This window comes from Saimiri boliviensis, chromosome 3 (genome assembly GCF_048565385.1).
Source record: "Saimiri boliviensis isolate mSaiBol1 chromosome 3, mSaiBol1.pri, whole genome shotgun sequence".
Lineage (NCBI taxonomy): Eukaryota > Metazoa > Chordata > Mammalia > Primates > Cebidae > Saimiri > Saimiri boliviensis.
The window spans coordinates 114328189-114345771 of record NC_133451.1 but is presented as its reverse complement, the minus strand read 5'-3'; the positions used below and the strand labels follow the sequence as shown (position 1 = coordinate 114345771).

Below are 17583 nucleotides of genomic sequence, written 5' to 3'. Positions count from 1 at the left end.
CCAGGGCTGAAGTGATCCTCCCACCTCAGCCTCCTGAGTAGCTGAGACTACAGGCACATGCTACCACACCTGGCTAATTTTCTGTATATTTTGTAGAGACGGGTTTTGTCATGTTGCCCAGGCTGGTCTCAAACTCCTGGGCTCAAGCCATCCCCTCACCCTGGCCTCCCACACTGCTGGGATTATAGTAGTGAGCCACACTGCCTGTCACAGTCCATTATTATTATACCTCATGTCCTACTTTTCAGATCTGAAAGTGATTTCTAACTGAAAACATATGAGATGGTACACAATCCTCAGATATTTCACTACATGAAACAAATAGAGAATGTATAGCTATTTCTTAAAAAGTTATATTAATGAGTATTTTCTGTCAAAAACTACCTTTTCCAAAACACTTTTTACTTACAACAATGACACAGCAAGTTATTGAGACTAATAGCCACATACAATAGTGAGTAGTATCAGTAGCACTTGGTACAACATTAGTCAGGCTGGCAGGTACACTTAGGCACTCAAGGTTTTTTTTTTTTTTTCGATAAATAAATAAATAAGCAGACATGATTAGTGATTGAGTTTAAGCTAGTTTTTCAGTTTTCATTACTATTAATAAATGTTTACAGATATATCCTGAAGAAAAAGTATTTTGCTTGAATAGATCTTTAAGAAATAACTAGACATCCTACTATAACAATACCTACTCTAGCGTGCACGACACACACACACACACACACACACACACACACACACACACTATATTTCATTCTATAGAATTATTTAAAGATAGCACTGGAATTCTATAATCCATTTTTTTTTTGAGGCAGACTCTCATGGTGTCACCCAGGCTGGAGTGCAGTGGCACAATCTTGGCTTACTGCAACCTCCATCTCCCAGGTTCAAGCGATTCTCCTGCCTCAGCCTCCGAAGTAGCTGGGACTACAGGCACCCACAACCATGTCTGGCTACTTTTTTTTTGGTTTTTGTTTTTTTAGTAGAGATGGGGTTGGCCAGGCTGGTCTTGAACTCCTGACCTCATTATCTGCCCACCTTGGCCTCCCAAAGTGCTGGGATTATAGGCATGAGCCACCACACCTGGATTCTATAATCCATTTTTAAGATTCTTTGGCAAAACATGATCTGAAGATCTTGTATCTACTAGTACTGCCTGCAAGAATATTTTACCTGTGTTTCAGGAATGATGGGACTGTCTTCAGGAGAAGATCTGAAAAAGGTGGATAAAGGTGATGACACAATAATGGGATTTGGCCTCACGAATCCACTCAGATCACAGCTGGGAATGTCATTCTCTTCTTTCTTCATGACTAGGGTATCCATCACATAAAAGACATTCCATGGAATCCACACAGTATGATACTGAGTGAGGAATGGGGATCGTTCAAATACCAAAGTTAGAGAAGCCCCACCATTTGCCACCAAGTCAAACCTAAGAGAAAACAAGGTATTCTTAGTGAATTGTCTGGATCCCAGATAACTACCAATACACACCTGCTTTTTTCTTCCAACTTTTATGTGAAATATTTTCAGATCTATAGAAATATTCCAAGAGTTATACAATTAATACTCATATGCCCTATGTGTATTCACCAAATTCTCCTTTTTTTTTTTCTCCAAATTTGCTTTCCATTGTCTCTTTTTTCGGAACCATCTGAGCTCAAGTTGTAGACATTACAAAATATTACCCCTAAAGATTTCAACATACATCTGCTAAGACAAAGAACATTCTCCTACAAAATTACAGTACTATTACCATGCCTTAGAAAATAAAATCAACTTTTAAACAAGTATGTGAGTATATGACTTTAAATCTCTGCCATATGTACAGTCACAAGTTTCTGGAGTCTAAAAGTTGCTGCATTTCCACATTAAAAAGGACAATAAAACATGACAGTGGTGCAGGAAGGTCTAGTTTTTATACTTCAAATCCTTCAGAGATAGTGTGATGGGACTAACTCACATTCCATCCTGGCGGGTAATAGTATATCCATATTCTGGGTAATGGAAAAACGAGACATTTACTCCAATAAGTGGAGTTCCATCAGCAGTCAGAACTTGGCCTCTGATGACAGATGCAAGGCTGTTGGAAAAGCAGAAGAATTAGAATGAACATCTGTCTTTTCAGGCCAACATTATCATGATTTATAGATTACTCAACCTAAGGATAAAATAACACTTTTCTGTGTAATCAATCGTTATTCACAAAAACCCGACCCGAAATACTCGCAAGACAATGTCCCTTCAATTCAGTGCAATTCACATTCTCTGAATGCCTTGTGTTTATTCTGGGTTTTAATTTGCGGCAATCTGCTTTTTGGAGAGTTATCAAGACTGATAATTTAGAGATGAATTTTTTAAATGATAAACTCCGTGCTTTTTTCGTAAGTCATATATATGGTGCTCACGTGAAGAAAAGTAGACTCTTTAATTAATTCTGAGGCAATCAGTAAATCTTCAGGGACCAACAAGTATAAGATTTAAGGGGGCAATAAGGGACATTTGTACAACAACTTTTAATCAACTGCTGGGTACAACTGCATTAATGCTGTTAAATTACTGTAGACCCAGGAGTTCTAGTGTAAATCATCTTCTTTTGCTCAGTGAGACACAAGACACCTGCTTTCACTTACTGGTTTATTTTCAGGTCATTACTGCTCTGTAAAGCACCAAACGGCTTATGCAATCTTACTGCCATGCCATCAGCAACTCCATTACATTAATTCATAATTTATATTATTTAGTGAGCTCAGCTAAAAAAAAAAAGTGCACTTCTGTTTTGCCTATTGGGGTCTTTTCACTGCTTTTTTTGAAACATTTCCAACTGTGCTTACAAAGTCAACTAGTTAAATGAAGATTTATTGACTTTTTAATGTAATGTCCTGTTATGTCTCAGGTACTGAAATTGACAAAGTACGTGAACTGTGTCAAAAATGCTTGAAATGCGAAGTGTGGTGAAGAATTTGCAGAAACAGGAAAAACTGTATTTAAAAAACAGCACTTCCCTCAACTTCACAGTCATCAATATTTCACATAAAGTGCACGTAACTGTTGATAACATCACGACAAATCTATATAAGGAAAAGATGCATTAACCTCTTATTGAAAGGACTTTCTCCAGGTATAACATGGGTGCTATCAGATCCTATAAGAAAACTGATTCGATCATAGAAGGATTTGGCAGCTTGCTGAGAAGGTGACTGAAGGCTTTGGCTAATGATGTCCTGAGGATCCGGTAGGCCCCGGCAGTAGGGCTGATTCTGGCAGGAACTCTGTAGGCAGCAATCGGGATCCATGCAGTCAATGAGTCCATCTGTAGAAAGAAGTGTTCCCCAGTAAGATAATTTTTCTTTTGATGCCATAATGTAGAATCAGTTTTGTTACTTGTTTTTTTTTCCACATTAAGTGATTTCCCACTGCCTATCTGATGGTAATGTCTATAAGGCATACTTTTTAAAATCAGAAGACATAACAAACACAATACAGACATGCATCACATAATGACAGACCACATACACAAGGGTGGTCCCGTAAGATAATGATACCATATTTTTTCGGTACCTTTTCTATGTTTAGATACACAAATACCACTGTGTTACAACTGCCTCAGTATTCAGTAGAGTAACACACTGTACAGATATATAGTCTAGGAGTGTAGTAGGCTGTGCCATCTAGATTTGCGTTAAGTACACACCATGATGCTCCGGCCAGGATGAAATTGTCTAGCGACACCTATCTCAGAACACATCCCCATCATTACATGACACATACATCTACTTGAATCTGCCTTCACAGAGAGTAAATATTTAGACTAGAGACAATTGAAAAGAATCATTTAATGTTTGTTCTGAGTAAGAAATAAAAAATTAGTGATTAGAACACTCAGTAATAATGTGAAGGAATATGAATTAGTTGTAAGTAAAACTATTCAAATATCCTGTATTTTAGAGAAAATGCATTAGGAGTTAGCACAGTAAGTGTATATGGTAAACAGGATTCTACATAGGGTGAAGCTCTAAAATTTGGGAGAAGGTCAGTAAATGGAAGTTTATGAAGTGTAGCAAACACAAATCAATATAAAATGGGTGAAATTAGCCAACCACCTTTCAAGAAAATAGCTCTTCTGGCTGGGCGCAATGGTTCACACCTGTAATCACAGCACTTTGGAAGGCTGAGGCAGGCATATCACCTGAGGTCAGCAGTTCGAGACCAGCCTTGCTAACATGGTGAAACCAATATAAAAATTAGCCAGGCATGGTGGCAGATGCCTATATTCCCAGCTACCTGGGAGGCTGAGACATGAGAATCACTTGAATCTGGGAGGTGGTAGTTGCAGTGAGCCGAGATCATGCCACTGCACTCCAGCCTGGGCAACAACAGAGTGAGACTCTGTCTCAAAAAAAAAAAAAAAAAAAAAAAAGACAAATAAAACAACTCTTCTAAGGAAGGTGAAGTGTGTTCCAGATAAAATCAGGCATTTCCCAAATTTTAAACAAGAGCCTGGACTCCTAGAATACATGCACTAAAATGGAGGTAGTAATTAAAATGCAGTAAATGTAAATCAGCCATACTATTATAAATTATAAGAACTCCATCATGAAAACCTGACCTATAGTATTGACGATATAAATAGAATAATAATGAGAAGAATCTGCCAGCGCATTCTCTGGGAACATCGAAAGGAAACTATACTCAATGGCTCATGTAAGCATTCTGTTTAAAACCTATAACCAATCCATTAGTGGATGAGTGTTTGAGATTATGATCGTTTGATAAAATTATTCTTTAACGTCAGGTTTTACTGACTAGTTGAAAATATAATTTTTTTTTTCTGAGACTGAATCTTGCTCTGTCACCCATGCTAGAGTGCAGTGGAGTGATCTCAGCTTACTGCAACCTCTGCCTAGCATGTTCAAGTGATTCTCCTGCCTCAGCCTCCTAAGTAGCTGAGACTACAGATGCCTGCCACCATGCCCGGCTACTTTTTGCATTTTTAGTAGAGATGGGGTTTTACCACGTTGGCCAGGCTGGCGTTGAACTCCAGGCCTTAAGTCAGGCATCCCCAAACTACAGCCCGCAGGCCGCATGCGGCCCCCTGAGGCCATTTATCCAGCCCCCTTCCGCACTTCAGGAAGGGGCACCTCTTTCATTGGTGGTCAGTAAGAGGAGCACAGTATGTGGTAGCCCTCCAGTGGTCTGAGGGACAGTGAACTGGCCCCCTGTGTAAAAAGTCTGGGGACGCCTGCCTTAAGTGATCCACCCGCCTAGGCCTCCCAAAGTGCTGGCATTACAGGCGTGAGCCACTGAGCCCAGCCAAAAACATGAATTTTTCTCTCCTTGGTAATTACATTTATTGGCATAGGGTTAATAAAATACTAGTTTCTGGCTGGGCACAGAGGCTCACACCTGTAATCCCAGCACTTTGGGAGGCCGAGGCAGGCGGATCACCAGGTCAGAAGATCGAGACCAGCCTGGCTAACATGGTAAAACCCCGTCTCTACTAAAAATACAAAAATTTGCTGGGCGTGGTGGTGCGTGTCTGTAATACCAGCTGCTCAGGAGGCTGAGGCAGGAGAATTGCTTGAAACAGGGAGTCAGAGGTTGCAGTGAGCCGAGATCACACCACTGCACTCCAGCCTGGTGACTGAGACTCCATCTCAAAAAAAAAAAAAAGTTTCTGAAGAGTTTAGTCACTTAGGAGAACCGACAAAACAGTTTTAAAATCTTCAAACTTAAGTATGAAGTCTTGGTGCGACCCTAAGATAGCAAGCTCAGCTGAAAATATCTAGATGATCCCTATGTTTTATTTACACAATGAAAATAAAGTCTTTCACTTTGTTTAACAACTATACTAGCCACTGATTTATGTTAGGCTATTCTTATTAACAGAATATTAGTGGCTGGGAACGGTGGCTCAAGCCTGTAATCCCAGCACTTTGGGAGGCTGAGGCAGGTGGATCATGAGGTCAGGAGATTGAGATCATCCTGGCCAACATGATGAAACCCCATCTCCACTAAAAACACAAAAAAATTAGCTGGCCATGGTGGCACATGCCTGTAATCCCAGCTACTTGAGAGGCTGAGGCAGGAGAACTGCTTGAACCCAGGAGGTGGAGACTGCAGTGAGCCGAGACTGAGCCACTGCACTACAGCCTGGCCAACAGTGTGAGACTCCATCTCAAAAAAAAAAAAAAAAAAAAAAAAATTAGCTTGCCCCTTCATTATCTGACAGCAAACTGAGATAAAAGAAAGCAGACAAAGTTGAAGTAAACTGCCCAGTCTAAAAGCCAGGTCAGCAACAACACAGGTAAGGTAAGAAACCAGACGTGAGGAGCCTGGCTCAGTGCCCTCAAGTCATTTTGCCCATGGGAAGAAGAAATGTAGTGAGCACCTGTGGTTCCCGGACCCATTTCCCTTTCTTTGGGCAACAGCTCTAACTTTTCATTTGGGTATCTGGCCTTCCCCACCTCTCAGTCCATGTGCGTAACCCTCCCTTTGTGTTTGCATCAGAAACCTACAGGCGCTCGAACATGTCTAATAAGAGTGAATTTCAGGAACAATCTAAAAAGAGATTCTTACCCCTCAACCAGGCTTGCTCGGTGAGGCTGCGTGGCTGGGACTGATGCAGCCACCTTGCTGTCATGATAGAAGCTGCTGGAAATGGAGCCATCCCTGGGCAAGCAGAGCCAAGGGATGGAGCGAAAACTAACAGGTCAGACAGAGACACAAAACCTTTGAGGTTTTTGCCATAAGCTGCACTTGACCTCTGGGTTTTGAAACTAAGGCATTCCCTTTTTCCTTAAGTCTGTTTGAATTAAATTTTCTGTCACCTGAAATGGACAGAGACTTTCTGTCACCTGAAATGGACAGTCACTTATCCAGAGACAGTAACTAAAAATCTCTTGACTATTTCTTTTGTAGGTGGGGGATTGGGGGAAGGCTTAATAAGTGAATACCTGAATTAAATAAAGGAAGTTGGACTCTTTTCGCACTAATAAGTTTTTGTCACCATAATTTCTATACACATGAAAATATGTGCGTCAGAATTTCTGATAAGCAGATCTGATTATATACAGTTTCCTTATGACAGTATGTATTTTCATGACTATTATATTTCTAAGATGATGAGTTGTAAGTCATTTTAAACTGCATGTTTATTTCTCTGAAAAAACCCCTAAAATCATGTTTTAAGAAAATCAAATGAAAAGAGTTTGGAAATTTTACATACATTTATCAAAGCATTACTTTCCTAGGCAAAAGGGCATGAAGATGAAAAATTTATAAATATTTCTCAATATTTCTAGGGGAAGAAAGATGACACAATGCTAGTCTTATTTTTCACGAGGATATATAATAATAATAATAATGTAAAACATTTTTTCTCCCTCTCTCATAGAAATAGAAGCATAGATTGTTAAGATTCAGACTTCTAAAGCAGTAGACTGTTGACCTACTGCCCCAGTAGCATTTCTGGCTTCACACAAAAAAACAATTAGCCAGGCACAGTGACTCATGCCTGTAATCCCAGCACTTTGGGAGGCCAAGATGGGAGGATCACTTGAGCCCAGTAATTCAAGACAGGCCTGGGCAACTGGGCAACATAGCGAGACCCTATCTCTACAAAAAGTTATAAAAATTAGCCAGGTATGGTGGTGTGCACCTGCAGTCCCAGCTACTTGGGAGGCTGGGGTGGGAGGATCACTTGAGCCCAGGAGTTCACGGCTGCAGTGAGGGATGATCCCACCACTGTGCTTCAGCCTCGGTGACAGGGACAGACCCTGTTTCAAAACAACAACAAAAACAAAACCAAAATAACAAATGAACAATTTAAAAAAAAAACAAAAAAACCTCAACCTTTCCATCCCAATTCTTAAGATATTGTTGACATTTTATGAGGAATCTTTAAAATTTGTTTTATGATATAGCACCTTTATTTCTCGATGGATTTAGAATGCGTACATATGCTTGGGAGAATAACACCACAAATATCTGATATTCTTGCAGGTTTTTCCCTTGTTGCCATTCTTCAACGAAAGTAGAAATGACTCAATAGGAAAAGTACTTCCAAATATTCTATTTTATCTCCATTAATCTGGTAAATTAAGGGTTAAGTGCTCCTTACCCTCTTCTCCCCACCAATAATACTCCCACAGTGTCTTCTCTTAGGGAATGGATAGCACAGTTGCCAAAGAGGAATGCTCAAATGTAGCCATTCATCTTTGTTAGTTTGTAAAAAGCAAATGTACATTTGGCATGTAGTCTGCAGGTCATAAAACTGCATGAGATTGACACCTTCTGAACTAATCAGTTGGAAATGCATTTTTACAAGCCTCTCTGCTAACATCAATCAGAGAAAGAATCTCATTTTCAACAGCCAAGGTGCAGGGACACACTGTTTGTTATTTTTCTGCAGACTTTATCAGTAACTTGCCCAAGCAACTGACGGATGGTTATGAATCTGGCTTCCTATAACTTGAGAAAACATTTTTCATTTTTTTGGTCTGTATTTATATAGCAGCTAAGGCTATCTAGTACAACGAAGTTGATTACTCACTTGCCCAAATGTCTAGTGTAGTAAAATTGTCTTTGTGGAATAAAGCTGCTGAAAAATCATCGAGATTCCCTTTTAGTTTCAGAAATAGTAGGTTGGCTTAAATTTATATTGGTTTAGAAGCCATATCTAATAGCATTAATCATAAAAAAATCTACATAAATCAGAAATGCTCAAAACCCACTGAGTAACAACTTCAATGATCAGTTAAGAGCCTGCCTTCCTTCATTTCAGGCTTTGCAATCTACGTGGCACTCCGATGAAAAGTAGAGAATACCGTTGACGCTTCCCTTTGCTCAGTCCGTAATGTTAATATTATCGTTAGCTTTTCTGTCCATTATTTTTAAACATGCTCTTGTCCTTCTTTGGGCACTTTCACTGGTCTTTTACAGTGGCTGGCAAACTTATTTTGTAGAGCCAAAGTAAATACATTCGGCTTTGTGGATCATATAGTCTCTATAGCAACTGTTCAGCTCTGCCTTCACGGACAATATGTAAATGAATGGGCGTGAATGTGTTCCGATAAAACTATTAAGAAAATCAGGCTGTGACTCAGGGGCCATGGTTTGCCAATCCCTGGTCTTGCTTCAAGTCTCTATCCTGTCCTATTTCCTATTCTTTATATCACTCTTGATTTTTTTTTCTGACCAATTTAAACAATACAGATTTTGTTGATTATGAAAACTCTTGACAGCAGGTCTGTTCCTAGGTTACCATCTATGTGTGCTGGCTTTACTTTGCTTGTCAGTCCTCTCACTTTCTTCTTTTAAGGAACTATGGATACTCTTGTTTTTCAAAACCTTGGTTTACAGACTGGATAAAAAGTCACGAATTTTCTTTTTTACACAAAAGATAACTGATGCCCACTGTCCTTCCCCACAGCATTTGGTGGTTCCCCCCGACTCCTCAACCTCCAAGTTTCAAATGTGAGTTAGAAATTACCATGTAATATTTTATTTGTGGGATTCAGAATCTTAAAGGTGTACAGGTGTGGCTTTTGTTATTCTTTTCAGTCACATGCTGTAATATGCACGAAACTCACTTGCTTGGTTCTGGACTGGGATCATGCTTGGTTTTCTGTGCATTCTTGCTGTTCTCCATCAGTGTTCTCCTGGTGGCTTTGCTCCCCCTGTTCACACCATTTCAATGCGAATGACTCCATGCTGGTCATTCTCCTGAACTACAAAGCCACAAAGTGCCTTCTAGATATTTGGCTTGGATACTACACAGGAATCTAAAACCTGACATGTGTAATATGATTTAACATGTCCATATATGATCTTCTCCTTCAAACATGCTGCTGCTGCTCAGTTTCCTATTTCAATGAATGGTTATGCCACCCACCCCACTGAGCTTATCAAAGTCGAAATCTGAATGTTATTCTTGACCCCCTCGTCTCTTCCTTTTTCTCTGCACTTAATCAATCACCAGTTGCGTCTTTTCTTTATCTCAAATCTCTCTTGAATCAGTCTATTTCTTTCTCTTTTCCTGAAACTACCCATCAGGCCACCATGGTCCTCTCTTGACAAATTCTTAACAATAGTTTGTTTTTCCAGGTTCCAGGCTTGCCCCAACTATTCATTCTCTACATGTTAACCAGAGTAACTTTATAGAAACCAAATTTGATTATTTCACTTCTCTGGCTAAAATGCTTCCTTTACTTGGTCTCCATTGCCTTCTGAGCAAAGTCACAACTCCTTAACATGGCTCATAGGACCTTTCACTATTACTGCTTCCTCTGCCTGGAGATTGCTAACCTTCTCTCTGACTTCTCCGCATTGCCCTCAATTCCTTCAGCAATCATCTCAGACAACTGTCTCATTAAGCTCCTAGAGGGCTCATCCGGTTCACTATCCAACCCTGCTGTCGTATTCCCAGAGCCTTGCACACTTGCTGGCACCAAGTAGGCATTCAATACATTTGCTAAATGAAAGAAAAAATGAATTAAGTTCCTAAAGACTGTGAATTCTCAACAGGTCAAAATGTCTTAGAAGCACATGAGAGATGCCCTGTTTTTTTTTTCTTTCACGCTTTCTCTACCCTCAGACACTATGTGCTAATCCTTGAATTCTTATTTCTTTTTTACTCCAATAGGTACTTGAAAATGTTCTTGACTAATTGAATATTAAGCAATCCACAGAATTAAAAAAAGTATTAGAAGAAATTATATAAAATCCTATGTACAATACTGTGGCTAATCTCAGAAAGACTCTACTTAGGAAGACACACAGCCCAGAGGTCACGAGTAAAAAGACAAACCCCAGAAAAATTTATTTCATATCAACTGAAAACTTCTGCATGCGCCATAAATTACAAAGTTAAACGGTAAGTGAAAACCTGGGATAAAATATTTGTAACAGGTGCCTAACAAAGAATAAGTGTAATATAGAAAGAAGCCCTAAGAGTTACAAAGAAAATATCAAGCAGCTCAATAGAAAAAAAAGAAGGGAAATAAATAAGCTATAAAAAATACGAAGATCATCAATCTAACTAGTAATTAGGAAAGTGCAAATTAAAGTGATAAAAATGGGATCATTTTCATTCATTAGACAAAATTGATATTTTTCATTTTGTTGAACATTTTTGTTTACTGACAATGATTACACATAGGCTATAAACACCCTCAAATTGATGAAGTGTACAGTGGTGGAACCTACTTTCAAGGCAATCCAGCAGTAGCTATCAAAATTAAAAATTAAAATACCTTTTGAACCAGCAACTTCATCTCTAAAAATCCATCCTGAAGAAATAGTTGACATTTACACAAAGATGTATATGCAGATACATACACACACAAATTTGCTACAGATTTGTCTCTATACTGACAGCAAAAAGATGAGAACCAATTCAATTATTATCAGTGTAGCAGTGGTGAAATTAATTAGTATGCCATATTTCTGTTGTACAGAATGAGATGGGCCTATATGCATCGGCATTAAAAAAAAAACTCTAAGACATTGTCGTTGGAAGAATCAAATTTAGAACAGTATTTAAGTATAAACACATGGATGTGCATATGAATTCAGTGAGGGAGAAGCAGAAAGATACCCATCAAGTTACAGATGGTGGCTAACTCTTCTGACAGTGAGAGTGTAGTATCTGTGTACCACGACTACTAAAAATAGCCCTTGCCTTAATGCAGGAGGTCTTAACCTGGAGACACAGGTAGCCTGGAGGCCCATTTCTAAAGAGGTGCCACACAATGCCCACGTCTACACTCTTAAGCTTCAGGTGGCAGCTGATGGGCATGGGTATAAAAGAGAAGGGAGACTTTTAGGCCAGGCGTGGTAGCTCATGCCTGTAATCCCAGCACTTTAGCAGGCCAAGGCAGGTGGATCACCCGAGGTCAGGAGTTCAAGACCAGCCTGCCCAATGTGGTAAAACCCTGTCTCTACTAAAAAAACACAAATTAGATGGGCATGGTGGTGAGCGCCTGTAATTCCAGCTATGTGGAGCTGAGGCAGGAGAACTGCTTGAACCCAGGAGGTGGAGGTTACAGTGAGCTGAGACTGCAGCATTGCACTCCAGCCTGGGCAACAAGAGTGAGACTTTGTCTCAAAAAAAAGGTGGGGAGACTTTTAGTGCCAACCCATGTAGCTCTGATTTTCCTCTTCTTCTAAAACACATTAAAATGCAGTGGTTAAACCTTATGTTCCTTGAGTCCTAGCAGGAAGTACTGAAGTCCTTTGCTTTGTAGGGCACAAGCTGGATTTCTTTCCTCAGAATGGGACTCACTATCCTCTAAAAATTCTGTGGATAGCCAAAGGGTTCAGAGTAACCTGAATCTCCTCCCTACTTTAGGTAGGATTCAGTAGAGTTTTTCAAACTAATAGTAATCTCCCCTCAAACCATCAACTACCTGAATAATACAGTGTAATGCTCTAAGATTCTAAGCACCACTCTTATGTCTGATAGTATCTGAATTCATTTTGGGAAATACTTGTGACCTCTTGTAATTCTTTCTTTTTTTAAAAAAAACTCTCCCTCCCCGCTTCCTTTCCAGTGTTGTTTCCTGCCATTTCGTTATTTTTATTTTTAAATCTGTTTTTAGAGAACATAACAGTCTCATCATTCTGCCAGATATTTAAAAATTCTATTTTCAAACATTTCCTTATTTTCATTTAGTAATCTATAAATATAGACCTCTCCATTCGTTATGCTCATTCGGATGTTTATATTCAATTCCATCCATTTGTTTTCAATCCTCTTTTCTACTGACAGCACATTCCTATGTCTTCTTGCAGGGTTTTTGTTTTTTGTTGTTTTGTTTTTTTGGTGAGATAGGGTCTCACTCTTTTACCCAGGCTGGAATGCAGTGACGCAATCATGGTTCACTGCAGGCTTGACCTCCCCAGGCTCAGGTGATCCTGCCCCGTCAACCTCCTGAGTAGCTGGGACTATAGGCGTGTGCCACCACACCTGGATGATTTTTATATTTTTTTGTAGACATGAGGTCTTGCTTTGTTGGCCAGGCTGATCTCAAACTCCTGGGCTCAAGTAATCCATCCACCTCAGCCTCCCTAAAAGGTAGGATTACAGGTAGGAGCCACTGCAAGCAGCTTTCTTGCAGTTTGAATTGTATTTTTGCTTCTTTTGCTTCTTTAATAATTTATTTATTATCATTTCTATCTTATTTTTTGAATAACCTCAGTTGGCTTGTGCTTTCTTCTCAACTGTAATCAGCCCCTAAGGACATGAAAAAATTGCCTGTTTTAGGTACAACTTCCTGATATACCCCCACCAAAGGAATAATTCTAAGCGACAAAAGATAAGTCTATTGGTTTACTGGTAAGATGTATTCTTCTCGGCAGGAGTTATGCTTTGTTATTTCACCATTCTTGCACAAACTTTAGTACGAATCTTTTAAAGTCATTCTTGTGCTCTCAACAAGCCAGCCTCCAGGACAGGGCTTGAGTCTCATGCCTCAGGTACCCTCAGAGGAGCTGGCCACTGGAGGACCAGACAGGAATGCAAGGTCTCAAAGGAAACTGACTAGATTTCCCTCTGGAGAAGATGGGAGAAGCATGCTAACATATTTTGGAGAAATCATCCTGTTAAAAAGTATCTTAAGTTTCCATACAGATAGAATTATCTCTGGTAAGCTATTGCCTTTTGGTGCTTGCATAGTGAGACCATCATTTGGGGAGCTATTTAAAGCCAGGCAACCCCTTGCTGAATGAGAGTCTTCCCAGCAGGCTAAATAAAAGCAATGATGCTTTTTAAAGTATACGGAGAGAATTAGATAGCTACCTCACCAATCTTAGGCACAGAAAGCACATCAGAGGTTCAGCACTGATATTCTTGTTATGTCAAAAGGTTATACTTTGGCAGGGAGGGAGGAGATGAGAGAAGAAGATTCTTTCTGAAAGTGGCAGTCCATGAGCATATGAACTAGTTACTGCAGTACATGGTCTGACTGTACTAAAACTGAATGGAGAGCTATTCTTATTCCTACAGTACTCTGTTTTTCTGCCTGCCCAATATCCAAGCCCCTTTCTTCTGGGGACAGCACTTCAGTTTTCCTTTAGGCAGGTGACCTAATTCAGACCAGTGAAAGTGAGGCCCAGGCCTCACATAACCATGAAGAAAGATGTCTTCTTTGTGGTGGGGTTGTTATGAAGTGAAATGTAAACTCAGAGCTGGCAGTGGCCTTTTTGGGGGAAGAGATGGCCTCACAATGATTCTAGCTTCTGTGGAAGAAAGCTGTTAACAGAGGAATACACTGAAGTTTCTGGTGTCATCATTTGACACCTGAGTGCCACTATGTCTGAATTTTTCAGTTATATAAGCTAATAATTTTTTTTTTTTTTACATGTAATAATGTTTGAGTTGAACTTCTCACATTGCAACCAGGGTCTTTCCAGGAAAGAATTGTTAAGTTAAACCTTCATAAAAGTAAGGGTTTTCCTGTTGAGGGGGAGTGGAAGTCTGAGGTAGGGGTCACCGTGAGACAAGGCAGACTTCAGTGCAGATGGCTGGTGAGGAGAGCAGGTCGCGGTGGCTCACGCCTGTAATCCCAGCACTTTGGGAGGCCAAAGTTGGCAGAACACCTGGGGTTAGGAGTTCAAGACCAGCCTGGCCAACACAATGAAACCCTGTCTCTACTAAAAATACAAAAATTAGCCAGGCATGGTCGTGGGCACCCGTAATCTCAGCTACTTGGGAGGCTGATGCTGGAGAATGGCTTGAACTCAGGAGGCGTAGGTTGCAGTGAGAGGAGATCGCACCATTGTACTCAAACCTGGGCAATAAGAGCAATACTCCATCTCAAAAAAAAAAAAAAAAAAAAAAAAAAAGAGGTACTAAAGACTGTGGTGAACAGAGTCACTGTCTGAAACCCCATACCAGATCCCACATCTTTCAGGAGTAGGCAGCTCCCATCTCTTCACCTTTCTATTTTCTAGTCTTAGCAACTTCCTGATGAGAGTGTTTTGGGATATGAGCAACAAATGGCTCAATTTAGAGGATTACTGTCTTTATAAGTAAAGTTGGAGTTGAAGAAGACATATTTATAAGCCATGTGTAGGTACTGGTGATCATGTGCTCTAAAAGCTTTCTCAACTAGGATAGGACAGCAACTAGTTGCTCCTAAAGTGTCTGCATGCCCCGACTGGAGATGTTATCCACAATTATCTGGCCCAGTGAGCACTGTTTCTGATTACCACTGTGTGATGTGATTTAAAAATCCAGTAATCCACTGCTTGCCTTTGTCAAAACGATCTGCTCCAAAAGCCTCTATTTAGTACCTGGAACAGGATTTGAGAAGCAGATAAGGGGGACACTTTGTTGATTCCACAGAGAGTGGAGATCTTTGTCGGGGACCTTATTATGGGTAACAGATTTCCCTTAGCCCTGAAAAGCTACAGACAGCTGTTTGAACCTTAAAGAAACAAGCGCCTCGTGGAAAGTGGCACAGGTGTTAAAAGGTTGGCTAAAGATACGTTACTCCCATCCATATTCTTAGTCGTACATTCTTCCTATTCCTCATAAAGAATTCCCCTCTAAAGCTTCTTTTTAGAGATAAAGGGGAATGGATATACATAAAGGCGAGGAGGAACACCTATTTAGTGAGGTTCAGATGTTTCAAATCTTTAGCATTCAACAGTGGTGATGAGGCAAACGGGACTGGTTGAAGAAAAACAAATTCTGCAGGGGAAGAAAGACGCTTGGCTTAGGAAGGTATTTTAAGATCTCCCTTCATGATGGATGTCTTTTCTAAAATTTTTTGATGCTTCTTTTTTAGTTCTGGGAATGGTATGCAACTTCCTTTGCTCTTCTTCTACTAAGACTGTCTTTTCTACAAAATTGCTCAACTATAGTAGCTATTTATTGGAAGTGTTTGATTTCTGATTAGGGCCACATCAGGCTCTCCAGCCTCTCCTCCGCCTCCTCAGTTACTTAATATGCGAAATCAAGTTACTTAGCTACTCTCTGGATAAGTAACCATTTTGAAACTAAACTTATTTAGACAGTGGATCTGTAACACTACAGGCAGTCATCATATATCCTAGAATTTCAGTACAATAAAATCCAGTCTAGTCCTAAATCAGGACTTGATTTATAGTTCTTAAACATTCTGTTCGACTGTCTTCATATAACTGACATCCTTCTTCGCCATCTTATGTGTCTTGATTTGGGGTCTGGTGTGAAAAGTACTGTCTTTATAGACGTAGCTTATGCTTAAGTTCTTATGCTTAAGAATCCTCTGGCTTAGGTTATAAAGCATCCAGGTTACAATCTTAGGGCATAAGAAGGGTGGCACTGAGATTCCTTCTTAGAAGATGAGCAAAATTAGGTTAGGGGCAGGAATACAAATTATGTGAGATAAGTAGAGAATCCACAGGAGCTCTTCTACCAGCTCAGATTTCCCCTCAGAGGGGGAAACCTAGAGATAGCATAGTTTCATGCTAATAAGAATAAACAAGGGGGAATGAGGCCAATTCACAGTTGATAAATTTTGAGGAAAAGGAAAAACCTCTTTAGCTGATAACAATACTAAAGAGTTGATTAGCCCTTAAATTACTCGGCAGGGTCTCTGCAGACAGGGTCCTGCAGCTCGCTTCCCTTGGAGAGAGTCTGTAACCTCCTCAATCCAAGCTCCTCTTACAAGACAAAATCTGAAATGTATGATCAAGGAGAAAGAGAAGTGCTCCTTCCTCCCTAGGCAATAGCAGCAATGGAGTAGGGGGTTCTTTGGGGAAAAGTAACGAAGAATGCCATCTGTGCTGTGGTTTTCAGAGGATTAATGCTGCCATGTCTATAAAGCACACAGTTAAGAGGAGTCAGGGGCAACGAGGTATTATGAGGCAGGAGAAGGTGTGAAGGCTAAGGACTGCCTAAATCTATCAGGAGTGGAAAGGAAAGGCTTTAGCTCAGAATCTGTGGCTCAAGTTTCTTGACAGTCCAAGTTAAAAGAGAACAGTGAACAGTTTGCTAGAAACTAAAGGAGGGAATTGCAGCACCTTGTCAGAAGGATAAGGCACAAATAACACTGACTTTGAGAATGACTACTGGCCCAGGCAGGCGTGTGTGTGTGTGTGTGTGTGTGTGTGTGTGTGTGTGTGTGTTGGGGTAGAAGGGAGGTTGAAGGGTTGGTTCTGTTCACTCTGTTTCCCAGAGAATAGTAGTTTAGGCCCCCTGTAGGTACAGTCAGGTAAAGGCTATTCGGTCTTGACGACCTGTGAAGTTCACTTAGTGAAGATGAGCACTTTTGAAAGCAAAAGAAGGAAAATGGGATATTAATAGCTGCTAGTTAGAGCAGGCTCTGTGCCAGGCATATGCTACATACTTCGCATGCATTTTCTCACTTAATCCTTTCAAACACTTTTTTTATTCCTATTTCATAGATGTGGCACTTGAGGTTAAAACAGATTAAAAATTTTGTGTGAGGTTACATAATTACTACGTGGTTCAGTGAAATCTGTGTGCTCCAAAACTTACACTCGAACCAGCGCTTCACTGTCTGTGTGTACAGTCTCAAAAGAGCAGGGAGAATGGCCGGGGCTGGTGGAGCGGAAGAG

At 40.2% G+C, this 17583-nt stretch overlaps 1 protein-coding gene across 19 annotated transcripts in view; it reads right to left on the bottom strand.

Moving 5' to 3' along the window:
* Positions 1–17583, bottom strand: part of TENM3 (teneurin transmembrane protein 3) — a 2726163-nt gene that overhangs the window by 63949 nt on the left and 2644631 nt on the right. For all 19 annotated transcript variants that reach the window (XM_074396661.1, XM_074396660.1, XM_074396665.1 and 16 more), the window contains 3 exons: positions 3109–3325; positions 1976–2095; positions 1183–1444 (listed from right to left, as the gene is read on the bottom strand). In XM_074396661.1, the coding sequence (XP_074252762.1) occupies positions 1183–1444; positions 1976–2095; positions 3109–3325 (599 nt within the window). The remainder of the gene's footprint in view (positions 1–1182; positions 1445–1975; positions 2096–3108; positions 3326–17583) is intronic.